At 52.9% G+C, this 14,475-nt stretch overlaps 5 protein-coding genes across 5 annotated transcripts; 1 reads left to right on the forward strand and 4 right to left on the reverse strand.

The window, feature by feature from the left end:
• Positions 1 to 85: 85 nt before the first annotated feature.
• C8A04DRAFT_37410 (uncharacterized protein) lies at positions 86 to 1,557 on the reverse strand (the record flags this gene model as incomplete). The annotated part of the gene is made up of 5 exons (XM_062783865.1): positions 86 to 117; positions 226 to 629; positions 728 to 930; positions 1,021 to 1,117; positions 1,208 to 1,557. The coding sequence occupies 5 exons, from the start codon at positions 1,555 to 1,557 to the stop codon at positions 86 to 88; spliced, it is 1,086 nt and encodes a 361-aa protein (XP_062636769.1).
• Positions 1,558 to 3,604: 2,047 nt separating this feature from the next.
• Positions 3,605 to 5,450, reverse strand: C8A04DRAFT_12334 (uncharacterized protein; the record flags this gene model as incomplete). Its single annotated transcript, XM_062777308.1, has 2 exons — positions 3,605 to 4,120; positions 4,221 to 5,450. 2 exons carry the CDS (start codon positions 5,448 to 5,450, stop codon positions 3,605 to 3,607), a joined length of 1,746 nt encoding a protein of 581 aa, XP_062636770.1.
• Positions 5,451 to 6,550: 1,100 nt separating this feature from the next.
• C8A04DRAFT_28823 (uncharacterized protein) lies at positions 6,551 to 8,919 on the reverse strand (the record flags this gene model as incomplete). The annotated part of the gene is made up of 5 exons (XM_062780791.1): positions 6,551 to 6,604; positions 6,682 to 6,804; positions 7,264 to 7,337; positions 8,325 to 8,747; positions 8,823 to 8,919. 5 exons carry the CDS (start codon positions 8,917 to 8,919, stop codon positions 6,551 to 6,553), a joined length of 771 nt encoding a protein of 256 aa, XP_062636771.1.
• A 1,522-nt stretch (positions 8,920 to 10,441) lies between these two features.
• On the forward strand, positions 10,442 to 11,024 carry C8A04DRAFT_28824 (uncharacterized protein; the record flags this gene model as incomplete). Its single annotated transcript, XM_062780792.1, has 2 exons — positions 10,442 to 10,724; positions 10,801 to 11,024. The coding sequence occupies 2 exons, from the start codon at positions 10,442 to 10,444 to the stop codon at positions 11,022 to 11,024; spliced, it is 507 nt and encodes a 168-aa protein (XP_062636772.1).
• Positions 11,025 to 11,387: 363 nt separating this feature from the next.
• C8A04DRAFT_37413 (uncharacterized protein) lies at positions 11,388 to 11,822 on the reverse strand (the record flags this gene model as incomplete). The annotated part of the gene is made up of 1 exon (XM_062783866.1): positions 11,388 to 11,822. One exon carries the CDS (start codon positions 11,820 to 11,822, stop codon positions 11,388 to 11,390), a length of 435 nt encoding a protein of 144 aa, XP_062636773.1.
• Positions 11,823 to 14,475: the final 2,653 nt, after the last annotated feature.

A 14,475-nucleotide genomic window follows, 5' to 3' on the forward strand; every position in this document is an offset into this window, starting at 1 on the left:
CATTCTGAGCGTGTAATTATACCCGAGGACTCAGATGACCATTCCAAAGTCCAGCTGAAGGGCCCATCGAACGGTAGAAGGCCGCTTACATCTCCATGCCGGGAAGCTTGTCAAGCCCTGTTGTTACACACACATGTCAGCCGTCATTGAAAGTATTTCGCGGATGTCAAAAAAATAGACAAAATAAAAAGGAAGGAAATTAAAAGAAAGAAAGACGCCACTTACAAACATCATAATCCTCATGCGCCGCCTTCTTCACCTCACAACTCTTCGCCGTATCAATCACCTGCCGTCCCAAATTCGCGCACTGCGCCCCAAAGCACCCGGATGTATCCATCGCCTTCTGCAACGAATCGTCCTTCCACCCAAACACATAATCGCCGTGCTGGCCCAACCCTGTCTCGTCACCCGTGCTGAGAACGAAGGGCTGCGAGCCGTCTTCGGGCCACAGGCTCTTGTCGTTGAAGCCGGTGGTGTCCCAGACTACTTCGTACATGAGTTGGGGGATGCGGACGGGGTGCGTGGAGGGGCAGGCGCCGCCTAGGGAGAGGAAGTTGGCTGGACCGGTGGTGGGGTAGGCGACGTGGTCTTGGTGGTTGGGGGTGTCGAGGTTTTTGCCGTCCCAGCAGCTTTTTTTTCGTGTCAGTTACTTGTCTGGGGCCAGTTCATAATATTTTCCATATCCATGGGTATTGATGATAAGTGTCTGGTCAGGAGAGAAACGTACGTGGGAAAGTGAATGTTAGACCGAATCCCGCCCGGGCAGGGCTTCTGAGGGAATGCCTCGCTGTCAACGCTGTCGTCTTGGCAGGGGGCGCCGACATCACCGCCAAAGTTGGGGCCGGTGTAGCAGCGGTAGCAGTTCTGCCGCTTCAAGGTGGTGTCCGGACGCGAGCGCATCGTGGGGTCGCCGACTAGCATGCGGAAGCCCTGTTTAGGTAGGCAGCGTTAGCTTTTCAGAGCTCGTTACGTTGTGGTTGAGTGGGTTTCTTTGGGTTAGGATAGGGGGTGCTTGCGTACTGGCTTGAAGGCGGTGATCTTGCCTGGGTCGGCTGAGACGTAGTAGACGAGAATACCGCCCGCGATTTGGGTGCTGAACTGGTCGTTGAACTGTAGTCTACGCGGGAGTCAGTCATGTTAACTTCCGCCTTCTTCCATACCCTTTCAACCCCCATGCATTCCACCAAGGGTCACCAAGGTCACCTACGCAGCACCACCCTGCGGAACCCGCTTATAACTCCCATTCCGCGCCTTAAAATACAGATTCGCCGTCCAGTAATTCGAAAAATCGTCCGCAAACTGGCAAGTCGTGCAGCTCGCGTGCGACGAGACGTCGTCCGTGGGCATGGTGACGTTGAACGCGTTGCCGCCGACAATCTGATGGACGTGTGGAGAAGGGACCTGACCTGGGTTGACGAGGGGGTCGATCCGGTCGATGACGACTTGGGCGCAGCCGAACCGGAGCATGGTCAGGCCGCCGCCGCCGCCGAATTGGGGCGCGCCTTCGGCTAGGGCTGCCGAGAGGGCGAGGAGGGTGGAGTGGGTTGTCCACTTCATCGCGTTGGGTAGCGAGAGTCGTGGTGTGGTCCAGACGTTGTTGTTGTTGTCGCTGTTGTCGACGTCGTGGGTTTAGTCGATCAACGGGGGAAAGGTCCAAGGGTACTTATTTGGGTGAAGGAGTATTTATAACACACGGAGAATAAGAGGACGATTGCAACAAGGAAAACGGTTGGCGGAAGAATCCAAAAGATATCCTCCACGAACGACCATCCTCGTTCTATCTTATACTCTCAACGGCCGGCGAATCAGTCGGACGTAGAAGTAACCTCCAGGTGCGATGCGGCAATGCCCAGACACCCCCCACTGACAGAACCGCCAAACTCCGGCTTGGTTGACATGACCCAAAGTGCCGAACCCATGGGGTCACTGGGTTGTAAAGAGGTAATATGTTGGCGGATATTGTTGCTATAAGCCAGAACCTATCAGAGGCGTTGGTTCGACGCGGGCATGCTGAATCCGGATTCGGTGGGGTAAATCCCAAGGGTAGCGAGGCAGAGAGACGACGTTTCAAGCCGGTTCTTGACGGCAAATACCACCCTCCCGACTACATGCTGTGATAGGTGCCAAGCGCCGCCGGTCGCCCGACGGATGGGACCGAGACCGGGATGACGGCAAATTTTTGATAGGATGAGCATAATGGGGGTTCGGAAAATAAAATAGAAACGAGCACGAGGCGGTCATGGGGAGGATGGTGGGTGGGTGTGGAGATGCCATATTTGGAACCTCAAAGCTCCGAGAACAATATAATCGTGGTTAGGCAGTGGGATAGAGTCACATTCATCAAAAGAAAAAGGCCCGACGTGTTGCCCGATTTGACCGATATCTGGGATGGCGAAGCGATAGGTACAGTCTTTCGCCCATGTTGTATTAATATCCATTGAATCGCTAGTGGTCCAGCGAGTTGCTTGGCTGATGCAGTGACCAGACGAAGACCTGGTTCTCACAAGCTGCTAGGTGACAGCTATTCCGACCCAAACCCTCCGGATGCCTAGTGGTTGCGTTTTGTAGCAGACTTTTCTCGCCCACCCAGGTCGATGTAATCATGCCCGAATAGATGAAGTGCTACAGCAGAGTAGCAATAGGCGTGATTCCCACGCCTTGAGAAGCGTCTGGAAGGCCGAGCCGGCGCCGCGAGTGCCGGAAATGAATTAGGCCAAGAACCTGACAGAAAAGTCCCGCCTGACAGGAACAAGCAAGCTGTCAGATACAGCCGGTTGGGAGCTAGGCGAGCGGGTGTCCTCGCCCCCGGCAGAGAGCCAACCCCGGAAGAGCACAGGCGGAAGGAGGGAATCAAGACACAGCATATCGGGCCGTTCCCGATATGAATGGTCATCCCTACTTCTTCGAGGCCTCGGGTTGGTAACGCGAGGTATGTCGCGATCGAGTGTAGATAATGGTACACGAACGGCTTTTAACAAGCTACCGGGCTTCTGATGAGTGTCTCCCAAAATATTTGGTGTCGAAGACCACGTCAGCCGCGGCGTCTGAGTTATCTCAGAGCATGCGTTGAACTATTAAGATCACACAACAGCGTAGGCGGAGGCGGGAAAGGGAGTGTACTAAGGCAGATTACTGTTACAACTCGAATCTAAGTAGGCTACGATGTAAGAACGCGAGAATTTGATATGCCATGCAGGGGCGGTTTTCCAATGAAAGATATGTATCAGAGTACATGACCACTGCCTCGAGAGCATCCGAAGCGTCCGAATATTACCGAAAAATCGGCAAATGTCGGCTACCCAACGACAGTATCATGAGTGTCATCAACATTCTCCGTCATGATCCCGATGGCCTTGATTGTCATATTTTCCTAGGTGTGTGTGAGGTTAGCGCTCAAGTCCAAACCGCCGGACCGTCTCGGACGGATGGGCTTACCTGGACGGCATACAGCCCGGTGATGGCAGTTCCTGGCGTGGAAGCCTCGACTTCTGTTTGGGGTTCGGGATGGTGAATGGGGCTGTCTTCAAAAATACACAATGTTCGCCCGCGGTTTGTCCGCACCTTGGCAAATCATCTCTGTTAGTGGCGGGCCTAACCCAGAAGATTACGCCAGTGTGAAGGATATAAGGATAAACGAAAAAAGACATACTTCGAAGCGCTGAACGAAGGAGTCTATTTCCTCACGTAAGGCAGACCGATATGCGAGATAGTTTATCTTAATGGCCACGATGCGCTCTCCTCTGGGGCCGTCAATCGCAAACGAGGCGGTAGCTTCGTTGCTCCGTACCCGTGAACGGCCGAAGCGCTGATGCGCCTCGGGGACTGGCCGGTCAAAGGAAAACACAATTCGAAGCAGAGAGCCGCGGGATTTCACTCCTGTAATCCCAATCAAATGCCGCAGGTACACCCCACCGGGTCCCCCGAAATGACAGTGGAAGAGGGGTTTAAACCCAATTTCGCCGTAATCTTGCAGGACAAATGTGTCGTCATTTAAACTGACCGTCTGAGATGGAACAGAGGGATACCATAACGATGAATCCCGGAGTCCGCTCTGACCTGGACACTTCATCCCGGAGCTGGGAAGTCGTGTTTTAGTGGTGAGGCTGACAATCTTTCCGGCCTAGGAACCCGTGGTTAGCATCGGTGATTACCCCGTTCTTGGCCTTGGCCTGCGCACTTCGAGGCGCTCAAGACAAGGAGGGTGAACAGAGGGACATTACATCAAACCCCACCACGATGCCTATCACGCGCCCCCCCGTGACCAGTCGGTCGGTCTGTAGGGTATCATCTAAAGATCCAAGCCAGGGAGACTCCGACTCCCCGGGCCCTGTGACGCACTGGAGACCCCGAATACCGCGGAAACCGAGGGCTACTCGGAAGCCCCACAACTCCTTGACCTGAACCGATTGCACGGAAGACGACGAGTATCCCAAGTGAACCGTATCGGTAGCCGTGGCAAACGACATCCCTACAACATGCACTTCGCCGCCGAACGAAGCGATATGGATAGACAGGCGTTCTAGCAGTTTCGGGATGGCAACCTTTTGCTCTGTAAGCAGCGTGCATCCCATCCCGAAGCTATGAGAAAACAGCCCGCCAACTTCATTGTGGACGTGGCCCGGGTGGGTGTCGTTTACGGCCGCGTCGAAAGACCACTCCTGCGGCAGGGATGGGGGCAGGGGATGCCACGTGAGCGCCACAATGCTTTCCACTTGTTTGAGCAGCCCCCATATCCTTCGTCTGTTGATCAGATCACGGGGAAGATGCGCATTATCTCGGGTGCGGCGGTACAGGGAACGCCAGTCAGTCGCCGGCCCGTCTCTCGCCTCGAAAAGCCACGACCGGCTCCGTGGCGCTTTAAACCGAGATATCCAGAAGTGTTGGTCGTAGAAGATAGGCCAGAATGCCCGCGATACCAAACGGGCTCGGAGCGCGTCCGCCGTCGGCAACAAAACAGCGATCGCGTTGCAAAGCTCTTTCGGGAGTGCCAGAAATGGGTCTTTGGCCGAAGGGCGCGATGGTTGCGTGGCTGCTCTCCGCAAGGCAATGTGCGGTTGCTCCGGGGCTTTAGAATTCAGCTGAACAAGGTGATGGAATCCAACGGTCTGGGAAGGGTCATCTTCAAAAACAGGATCCGATCCAGGCAAACCGAAGCTAGCGGGCGCTGGCGGTGCAAAAAAGGGGGAGACTTCCCAGGGAAAGTAGTCTCCAGTGTTTATCAAAGCAACGCCTCCATAATCGTGACCCCAGAAAGCAGGCTGAGCCGACAGTGTCGACTCGCTAGGAAGGGATCGGAAGACATCCAACAGTCTTTCAAGAGGAATTGGGAGCGGGTAGAAGACTTCTTGCAGGAGTCTCCAGCAAGCGTCATGGAAAACAAAACCCTCCCCCAACTGCCAGTTCCTCTGGGTTGTTACAGAAACGTTCAAATCAACATAGAACGAGTACATATCCAATGGCCCAAGTTCGGGGTCGTCCCAGCGCTTGTTGCGGTCGCGAGGGGCGCGGAGGATGCGGCCACGGGGCAGCATCGTGGAAAATTGACCAACTCCGGTCAGGACGCGCCCCGCGTGATCAGAGCAAACTGTAGACGTGGCATCATTATTAGTGAGCAACCCGAGCAAACCGGGGAAAACGCAAGGCAAACTGACGTCCTCGAAATTCACTGGTCCATTGCGATGGATTGGTATTCGTTTCCCTCGCCTCGATCATCCATCCACAAAGGATGCAGGACTTCCAGATACGGGCCATGGTGTCGGGAAATTTAGATCATAGAACAATTTCAGACATAGCGGAATAGAGTCAGCCACCGCGGCAGTGATTTAAAAATCTTGTCGGTTGAAAACGGGCGATGGTCAAGAGGTGACTTGTGAAAGGTGAGCAGGCTGCGACCTTGTACAGACTGGCACGCGCCAATCAGAGTCATGGATTGGCGGAAGCAGTGGGTCCTCCCTTGAAAACTGGTGGCGGTGCGTAACGGGTGTGTAATTACGTATAGGCACCACGTTATCTCATCGCATCAAGTGTATTGATCGCAAGTTAATTACATGTCACCACAGCCTCTTCGAGAAGGAGCGACGCGGGCCATACCGCCATCGTGACATATTCAGACTTTCAGGGAAAGATCCAACCAGAATTCGTTGTAACTTGCTGAAGAAATATTAGGAGCCATACTACTTTGCTCAAACGCCGACATTCAGGAAGCACCCTGCCTCATAGCACGGCTGATTAATTCCGGTAGTAATTGTCTAAGTATTTACATGAACATACATGTTCCTATGTCTACAACCCAACAATTACCCGACCTTTCTGTGGGCAAACCGGTGTCTGTCCTGGGGTGATCGGTAAAGTACAGGCACTTCTGGTTTTCGCCCCTCCATCGTCGTTAACTAAAAGTAGCGAGGTGGCCATCACCCTCGCGGCCTTGCCCAATAAAGGTCCGTTCAAGTTCGCTACTTCGGCGACAAGACACAGTCGACAACATGACCTGATATCCACCCCATCTCCCCTAACAATATATTGTCGATTAGTACTTCGGAAAGTTCTCTGGCTACTCATCCGCTTTCTCAGTCATCGCTCCAAGTGCGGCGATCTTACTACCCGACTAGTTATGCAGTGTCAGGTTTGCTTTTCTCCGAATGATGGCTTTGATGACTTCGTAATTAGATGGATATGACGTACCTGGGTGCCGTAGAGGCCCGTGATCACAGTTCCGGGTGCGGCTTCCACGGAATTGACGCGGACATCCCCCCATGGAAGGGGAGCCCGGAAGAGATCAAGAATTTGGCCCCGATTGGTGACGATCTGATACAACCAAGTTAGTGAAGATTCTGGGAGGTGAGAAGGGAAGAGGAAGAGGTAATGTGGAATGAAATAATTACCTGCAAAGCCACTAGTCGCACCCGCCCTGTGAGAACACTTATCGCCACTTTGTCTGGCGCTTGATGGGTAATTCTGACAGTTTCGATACGCTCGCCCCCGGGCCCATCGATGTCAAATGTGACCATCTGCCTGTTCCCGGTGCCCCGTGTGCTGCCCAAGGCCACAACCCGTTCTGCCAAGTTATTGCCGAAGGAAAATTCGACATAGAATAGGCCCTGTGGTGAATACATGCTAGCGATTCCGACCAAGCGCCGGAGATCACGTCCGCCGGTGCTACCGAAATGGCACCAAAAAGCTGGGTTGGCTGGACTGCGTGACCATACCAATGGAAACGTGCCGTTGTCGTTCAGGCACAGATTGTGCGGCGGTATGTTGGCGTACCACAGCATTGAGCTTTTCATGTCCAATAGCTGTGGCGTGGGCGTCAAGACCGTGAAGCCCATCATTCGAGTGCTCTGGGAGTCGTTAGCATTTCTTGTTCTGTTCACTGCCAACTTCTGGGGGGGGGAGTTTTCATACGTCAAACACGGCCTTCATACCATCGATAGGGACAGTCGTTATGAGCCGGTTGCTTTCCATGCCTTCACCCTTTGATCCCACCCAGCGGGATTCTGTGTCCTCCGGGCCGGTCATACATTAAAGCGCTTTCACGCCCTTTCTTCCCACAAAGACACGGAACCCATACAATCGAGACAGTTCAACCGACTGGTGTGAGTGGGAGGCGTATCCCAAATCGATGCTTTCTCTGTTCGCAACCAACGAGAGACCAACAATGTATTCCCCGTCCCCGAAGGAACAGGTGAAGATCGTCAGCTTGTCCAATTGTATTGGGATCGATATAACCTGTGATTTATACTCAAGCTTGTGGTCACACATGAGCCGACGGGTGGTAAGGCGTTCCACCATTCTTTGGCAGTTCCGGTCGCGAATCCCCACATTAGTCGTCCAAGGGGATGGCCGTTCCGCGGGGAGGTCTCGCCAGCGAAGGGCGACGATGTCCGAAAGTTGGCCAGCCAGCCCCCAGATCCTCCGCCGGTTCTGAAGGTCGGGGCTTTTATTGATTACCGTCCTGTTTGCCCGGTGATAAAGCCATCGCCAGTCGGTTGGCTGCTGGCGGCGAGTCTCAAAGAGATGACCGAGGGGTTCCGAAGCTTCGAATCGTGAGATCCAAAACTGCGGATCGTAAAAGACTGGCCAAAATGCCCGAGAGGCCAGGCGAACGCGAAGGGCATCGGACGCCGGGAGTAACACGGCGATGGCCATGCAGAGTTCCATTGGCAGTACGAGAAAGCAATCCTTTTCCTTGTGGTTCGCCGGTCGAGGTGACTGTCCGGCGGTCGGCCACGCGGGCGGCTCTTGCGGAGTCTCTGAGATCAGACCAAACACTCTAGTACTGCGATGGGGATCGTGTAAGAACACTGGGGCCGATCCAGGGTGGATACGGGGGCTTGGTGGTTCACGGTGCCACTGCCATGGGGCGTAGTCTTCGGGTTCGAGGGCCACGGCGCCGCCGAAATTGTGGCCCCAGTCGAGAAGGACGTTGGGACCAGCGGGGTGATAGATCGGAAGGGAGATGAGAACCTGGGCCAGCCTGTCGAGTGGGATGGGCCTTGGCTTGCAGGCTTCTTCGAATAACCGCCAGCAAGCGTCGTGGAATAGGAAGCCGACGGGGATATCGGTTTGGGGTACTGGGTTCCGGTCGAGGGCCGATATCAAGTTTCTAGTCGACGGCTGGAACTCGTCATCGCTCCAGTGCATTTGAGTGTCGAAGGGGGCGTGGACGGTTCTGCTTCCCGGTTGGGTGTGTTTGCCGACACCGGTTAGAAAAGCGACAGGGTCTTGGGTTCTAATAGTCCGAACATAGACTACAGTTGAGTTAATCTGAAGAAGCTCTTAAGGTCTCATCGGCGGCGGTGATGGGAAAGTAGTAATTGGCTTACCTGCACGAAACTCGTTATTCCACCGGACGGGACCAGTGGGTTCGGCCGCAAGAATCTGGCACCCACAGAGCGCGCAAATCTGGTGGAAGTATGGCATCTTGTTGTCGTTACCGGTGTCCAAGTCGCAGCTAGATGATTGGATTTAGGAAGAAGCTAGGAATCTAAATCGGAGATCGAAACGAGTGCCTTGATGGAATTAGGTGCCGAATAGATTTAGGAGGAAGAGGAAGAGGGGAACAAAGCGGGAAGTTGTGAGAAGTGGTACCTTGACGGAGCAGGTTTTTATTGGGTTGGCACTAGGGCATGGGGAAACCCGTCCGCTCGGAGAAGAGATGATAATAGCCGTGTTGTCCAGTCAGCCTTGTCAAAAGCATAAAAGATGTAAATACAAACCGGAACTTGTAAAGTTCGCCTGGCCAACGTGCGGTGGTGGGTGGCAGGCTTCTTCAAATAGCTGCCAGCAAGCGTCGTGGAATAAGAAGCCGACAGGGACATCGGTTTGGGACACGGTACCTTTTATGCAGGTCGATAGAGAACCTTAGATAGTAAAAAAGGTTGACCACTTCCATGGGGGGGCCGTGCGGCGGGGACCCGGCTTACCTACCTACACGGATGTTGTTAGCGAGGAACCATTTAAGCTTGGGTGGACACCTTGAGTATTCGAATCTTCCCCTGTTTAGATTCCTCTGCTTAAGTATCTGCGTCTGTTCAGGGCCATTATGACCCGGAGCCGCCGGGTCATCAATAATGGGCAGTGCCCCTTGCCAAAGGGGTTGCACCACTATGGCCATGGACAGACGCAGTGTCCCAGTCCTATCATCAGAACACTGGTGTTCTTCAAGGAATCTAGCAAGTTCGATCATGGCGTTACCCGAGCAGGGAGAGCGATGCTCAATCATAAGGGGCATCGGCGAGGTTAAATACCTCCTAATCAAACTCCTACGCAATTACCAACAATTTCCCCCATCTAGAAGCTTCACTTCGCATTCTCTTGATGTTCATGGCCACCGCTCTCCCACTGTTTCAGATTCGGCCGATCACGTTGTCGAAAATACCAATTCTGGGGAATCTGGTCGTCGTGAGCGGCCACGACCAAGACCACGACCCAGTCGCCCACCAAAACTGTGCCGCAGACCTGGCCGCCCAATACGGCCCCCAGCTTCAATCGACTTCATATAGCGGCTACGGCCTGACAATTTTGGTTTAATTGACTCCATACTTTACCATTACACACCCGTGGGAGGAAAAACAGCGACCAGTTGATGAAAACCCCTGGTCGTTCGCTCTCCCTAGCCTAGTTTGGTCGACGCACATCATGGTCCTTCACTCCACCACCGAGATTCAAAGTCGCCGATCCAGTTGCGAGCCTTACTAACGGTGCAATGGACCCAGAAGCTCAACTCATATTTATCGCCCGCATCTGTCTCCTTGAAGGATTCTTTTTCCACTCATAACACGCGCTTCACCACCAGCGCCCAACAACTCCTCTTACACCTAATACGCCTAATATCTACCTGGGCTGGTCCCCTTCCCTTCTTTAACATACACTTAATACTGCTACCAGCGAAAAAGGAAAAAAAAAATAATCTTAATTAACATCCCCTGACACACACCACAACATGTCCATCGTCATGAACCTCTCCGCAGCCCTGCGCTCGCGCCAGCGCATGGCCACGCGGCTAGGGTTCGAAACGGTGCGCGAACTCGAAGGCTGGGAAGAGGAGATCGTGCTGGACCACTTCGCCAACTTTATCTGCGATTACCTCGCCCATGGGTACACGGTCGAGCCAGACAAGCGCGACTTGGTGAAGTTTATCGATCTGGAGAAGTCGGTTGATGAGCGGATACAGATGTTGGAGGAACGGAGGTTTGAGATGGTATTGGATCCGGATAAGAGCGAGTGTATGTTTATTTCTTCCTTTTTCTTTTTCCAACTTTACTACTTGAGCGATCTTGACAACTGACTTTGGATTCACAGGGACGGCGCGGGACCATTATAAGCAGTTTGTCATCGGCGTGGTAGCAGATGATTACTGGCTCGGGAAGTACGAGGTCGAAGGGGCAGTGCTTTGGACACGGGGCTGGACACCAAAGGAGACCACGATCAAGATGATTAGGTTTCTCGAGTTTCTCGTGAAGGAATGGGCAGATGGGCCAGGGGATAGCTCGGTCAGGGAGAAGACACACGCACCTAGGTCCTAACTGTGCCTATACCTTTTGCATGAAAACAGGCGTTTTGGGTAGCATATGGAATTGGAGTATCAAAATTAAGGTTGGACATCCACTTGCATAACACACAGCAATGACGACTCATTTTAAAGTGCAGGTGCAAATAAGTTCTAATAGTGTATTGTGCGACTTGCGTCAACATAGTAAAATAAGTACTGAGATGAAGCCAAGACCGTTTAGAAAATGCTAATATGCCAAAAAGGAGCGGACCGAAGAGAAACCCAATGCTCTCGAATTCCTCTTCCCAAACCCAAACCGGAATATAATGCTCCCATTTCCCAATCCATGCAATGTCAACCCCGACTCAACAGCCCCACCACTCCTGATCTCTTCCGCTTAGACGCTGTCCACGCAGAACGGAATGCCGTTCAGGTACTCGCAGTGCGTCTTTTCCGGGCAGGCGCCCACATACTTAAGCACGTTCTGCGTGTCGCAGACCTGGATCGCATAAGGACCAAAGCAGTCGTACTTGCCAGGGGTCTGGCACTTCTCGCCGGGGCTCTGGCCGGGGCGGCCGTTGCGCTTCTCGACAGCGGGCTCCGGCTCAGTGCAGAAGGGCAGGGTGTAACCGTTCTGCTCGAGGTCCTTGCAGACTGTGTTGTTGGGGCAGTCGCCGACGTACTCCCACTGGTTGGAGACGTTGCAGATCTGGATGCCCGCGTTGGAGCTGCTGCACGCGTAGGTGCCGAAGGTGCAGGTGTCGGTGCGCTTCTCCGAGGGAGCAGCGACGGCCGAGGCGGCGAGGGCAAGGGCGGCGACGATGTACTTCATTTTGATGGTTGGTTGGTTGGTTTTTGGTTGATGGGAGGCGTTAGTTGGGTTGTTGGGATGGTTGGTTTTGTAGTGTGAAGATGTTGTGATTGGAATGGAGGATGTTGTGATGATGATCCAAAGATGAGCTGAACTTAACGGGAGTCCTGGTCCTGTTATATACTCGAGATCAAGCACAAAACGACCTTCACATCTCAACTCTTTCGACCCCATGTCATCCTAAGCCCCGCCCCAACCCTCTGGGCGATGTCCACATGGCAGAACCTTGATCGGCATTAGGGCTCAGTCGTGAATTTCCTTCTCGAAAGACCCCGTGACTGATCGGGATACGAGATGTCCAACACCGCCAAATCCCAAATCCAGCCAAGCCACGACTCTGCCCAGCATAACACGAGAAACCAGCCAACACAACTTGTTGGGTAAAAGTTCCAGGTAATGCCCAGCGAGGAAAATGCCTCGGACCAGTCAACAGGTGAGCATGCTGTCTTTCCCGTCATCTTTGGTCTTCACCGAACGCCATACGTAAAAAGAAATCGGCATATCCAACCAGGTGAAGAACCGCAAAATCCTTTTTTAGTGTCCGATGACGCCCATGAGCCCAGGACACGAAGTGAAAGAAAAACTCCCTCCCATGCTCACTGCAGACACGTTCACAACCCCTGCCCAACGACGGCTTGCCACTGGGCAGCCAGCAAGCAAGACGCTGGTGAATACGAACAGGGCCTAACTATTTTTAGGCCCCCGCATTTTTTTAGGCGACCAGCCCGATTGAACCGAGCCTTCGGGATCTGAGCATCGTCAGATTGGTCCCATGCAGCAGATGGCGGGGGCGGAGTCATCATCCTCATCGGATGGTGGGGCCAATAATAATTTCCCGATGAACCACTCCAAATATCGTTCTGGTTGCCGGCGAATGAGACTCTAATCCAACTTCCGGTTGATCGCGGCAGCGAACAACGCAGGTCGGGGTTTTTTTGAGTTGACGCGGCATCTTATTACTCGGATCCCAAGTCTTGAACTTCGTGTCACGAGTCATGGAAGCCATGTTGCGATTTGGGTTGTGGGTGACGATTGAAGGGACACAAGTCACACAAAGGCCGAAGGATGAATCTGTATTTGTTCGTAGACGAGAGTTGCAGTGGCAGCTAATTAACACTTAGTTAATCGTCTCAGATCTCCGCTGTCAGCGCCACGTTCACCGTTGTGTTTCGCTACGGCAAAGTCGGCAAAGTTGTGAAATGGGACAAAGACAGGGGCCGGGTTGAACTGTGAGCATTGGTAATTATCGTAATTAATGTTAAGGACGTGGGTAACAAAAGGCAGGATTCATTGAGCTTTTGAACAATGGGGTAATTGCCTAATTACCTCCACTTCATTATCAGGGGAGTGAAAACAAAACAAAATGGTACTTGAGAAGTCATTGGTAAAGTCAACAACATTCTGAATGGATGCTGTAGTGAATTAATTACTTGGCTGAAATTAATGTACATCGAAATAATTTTATAACAAGCGACTCCGGGCGAGATAAACAAATAATCAGGCCAAAATGTCACTCCCCCCTCCCCCAAAGGAAAATATGAACTGCGAGAAAGTGCAGCACGATGCGAGACCTTGTCTCATCGTTTCTTCATGTTTCGTCTATGTAATTAATCTTTGTTTTCTAGACTGAAACCGTTCACCATAACAATCTTGTAACTAGTAATTAATTGACCCGTAACGACCCTTTGAAAATGACCCACTCCGGATGCCGTAAAAAAAAATCAACGTCCCGATTCCCCCCAATACCTTTCCTAAGGTTTTTTAACCTGCCAAAAAACTAGTAGAATGGTAGACTGCATTCTCTCGGCTCTCCAATCTCGCCGACTCACATCAACCTGCGCTTGATGGTGCCAGTTTGGGGCATATCTCTCGGTGCCAGTCCTGAGAGCAGTTGCACCAATCCTGAGGTTACACGGGTTTCCCTCCACACCCTCGGCATTATCGGCTACGGACAAGTCAATTATGTTCCGACTCCGCGTTGTTGGTGCTCGTGACAATGGAGCTGAGGGACGGAAAATCCGGTGTTCCCGTAATCAAATTGAATAGGTCCCTTATTCGCGAGATCGATGCTGGTGTGCAGAGCAAATGATAACTTTGCAAGCCCGGACTCCTAGATACGTTTTCCCAATATTTTACTGGATGAGAACCCGTTTGCGTTTCCAGACCGTTGCCGCCTTTGTAAAGACCACAAATGGCGCCGGCGACAGGGATCGAGAGTGGGTTGAGTACGCGAATCCTTAGCGCCGGAGCAGGCCGGCCGGGCTGGGCGCCGAGTGGTGGAGCCTAGATCGGGATCCGGGTGGGGCAAGTTGGACGGCCTTCCGGGTTGTCGACCGGGTTTTACTCGGGATTTTGCTTGGTTCTTATTTTAAAACCAACTGCCTACCTATTCGTTGATCCGAAACTTCTAGGTGGGCTTGTTACAAGCTTCTGCAACAACGTGCCCCGCAACAGTCTTCTTCAAGGCCGTTGATCCTGCCCCTGAGTATCAGTGCCGGGCCCCTGACAAGACGGGCCTGGGACGGATGTAAATCTCGTTACTTTGCCCGAACTATGTCCCAGGAATGGCCTGCTGCCGAGGAGGGCAGAGCAGATGGCTCGGTAGTCGGGAGGG

This window comes from Dichotomopilus funicola, assembly GCF_033296635.1.
Source record: "Dichotomopilus funicola strain CBS 141.50 unplaced genomic scaffold C8A04scaffold_33, whole genome shotgun sequence".
NCBI classification, from domain to species: domain Eukaryota; kingdom Fungi; phylum Ascomycota; class Sordariomycetes; order Sordariales; family Chaetomiaceae; genus Dichotomopilus; species Dichotomopilus funicola.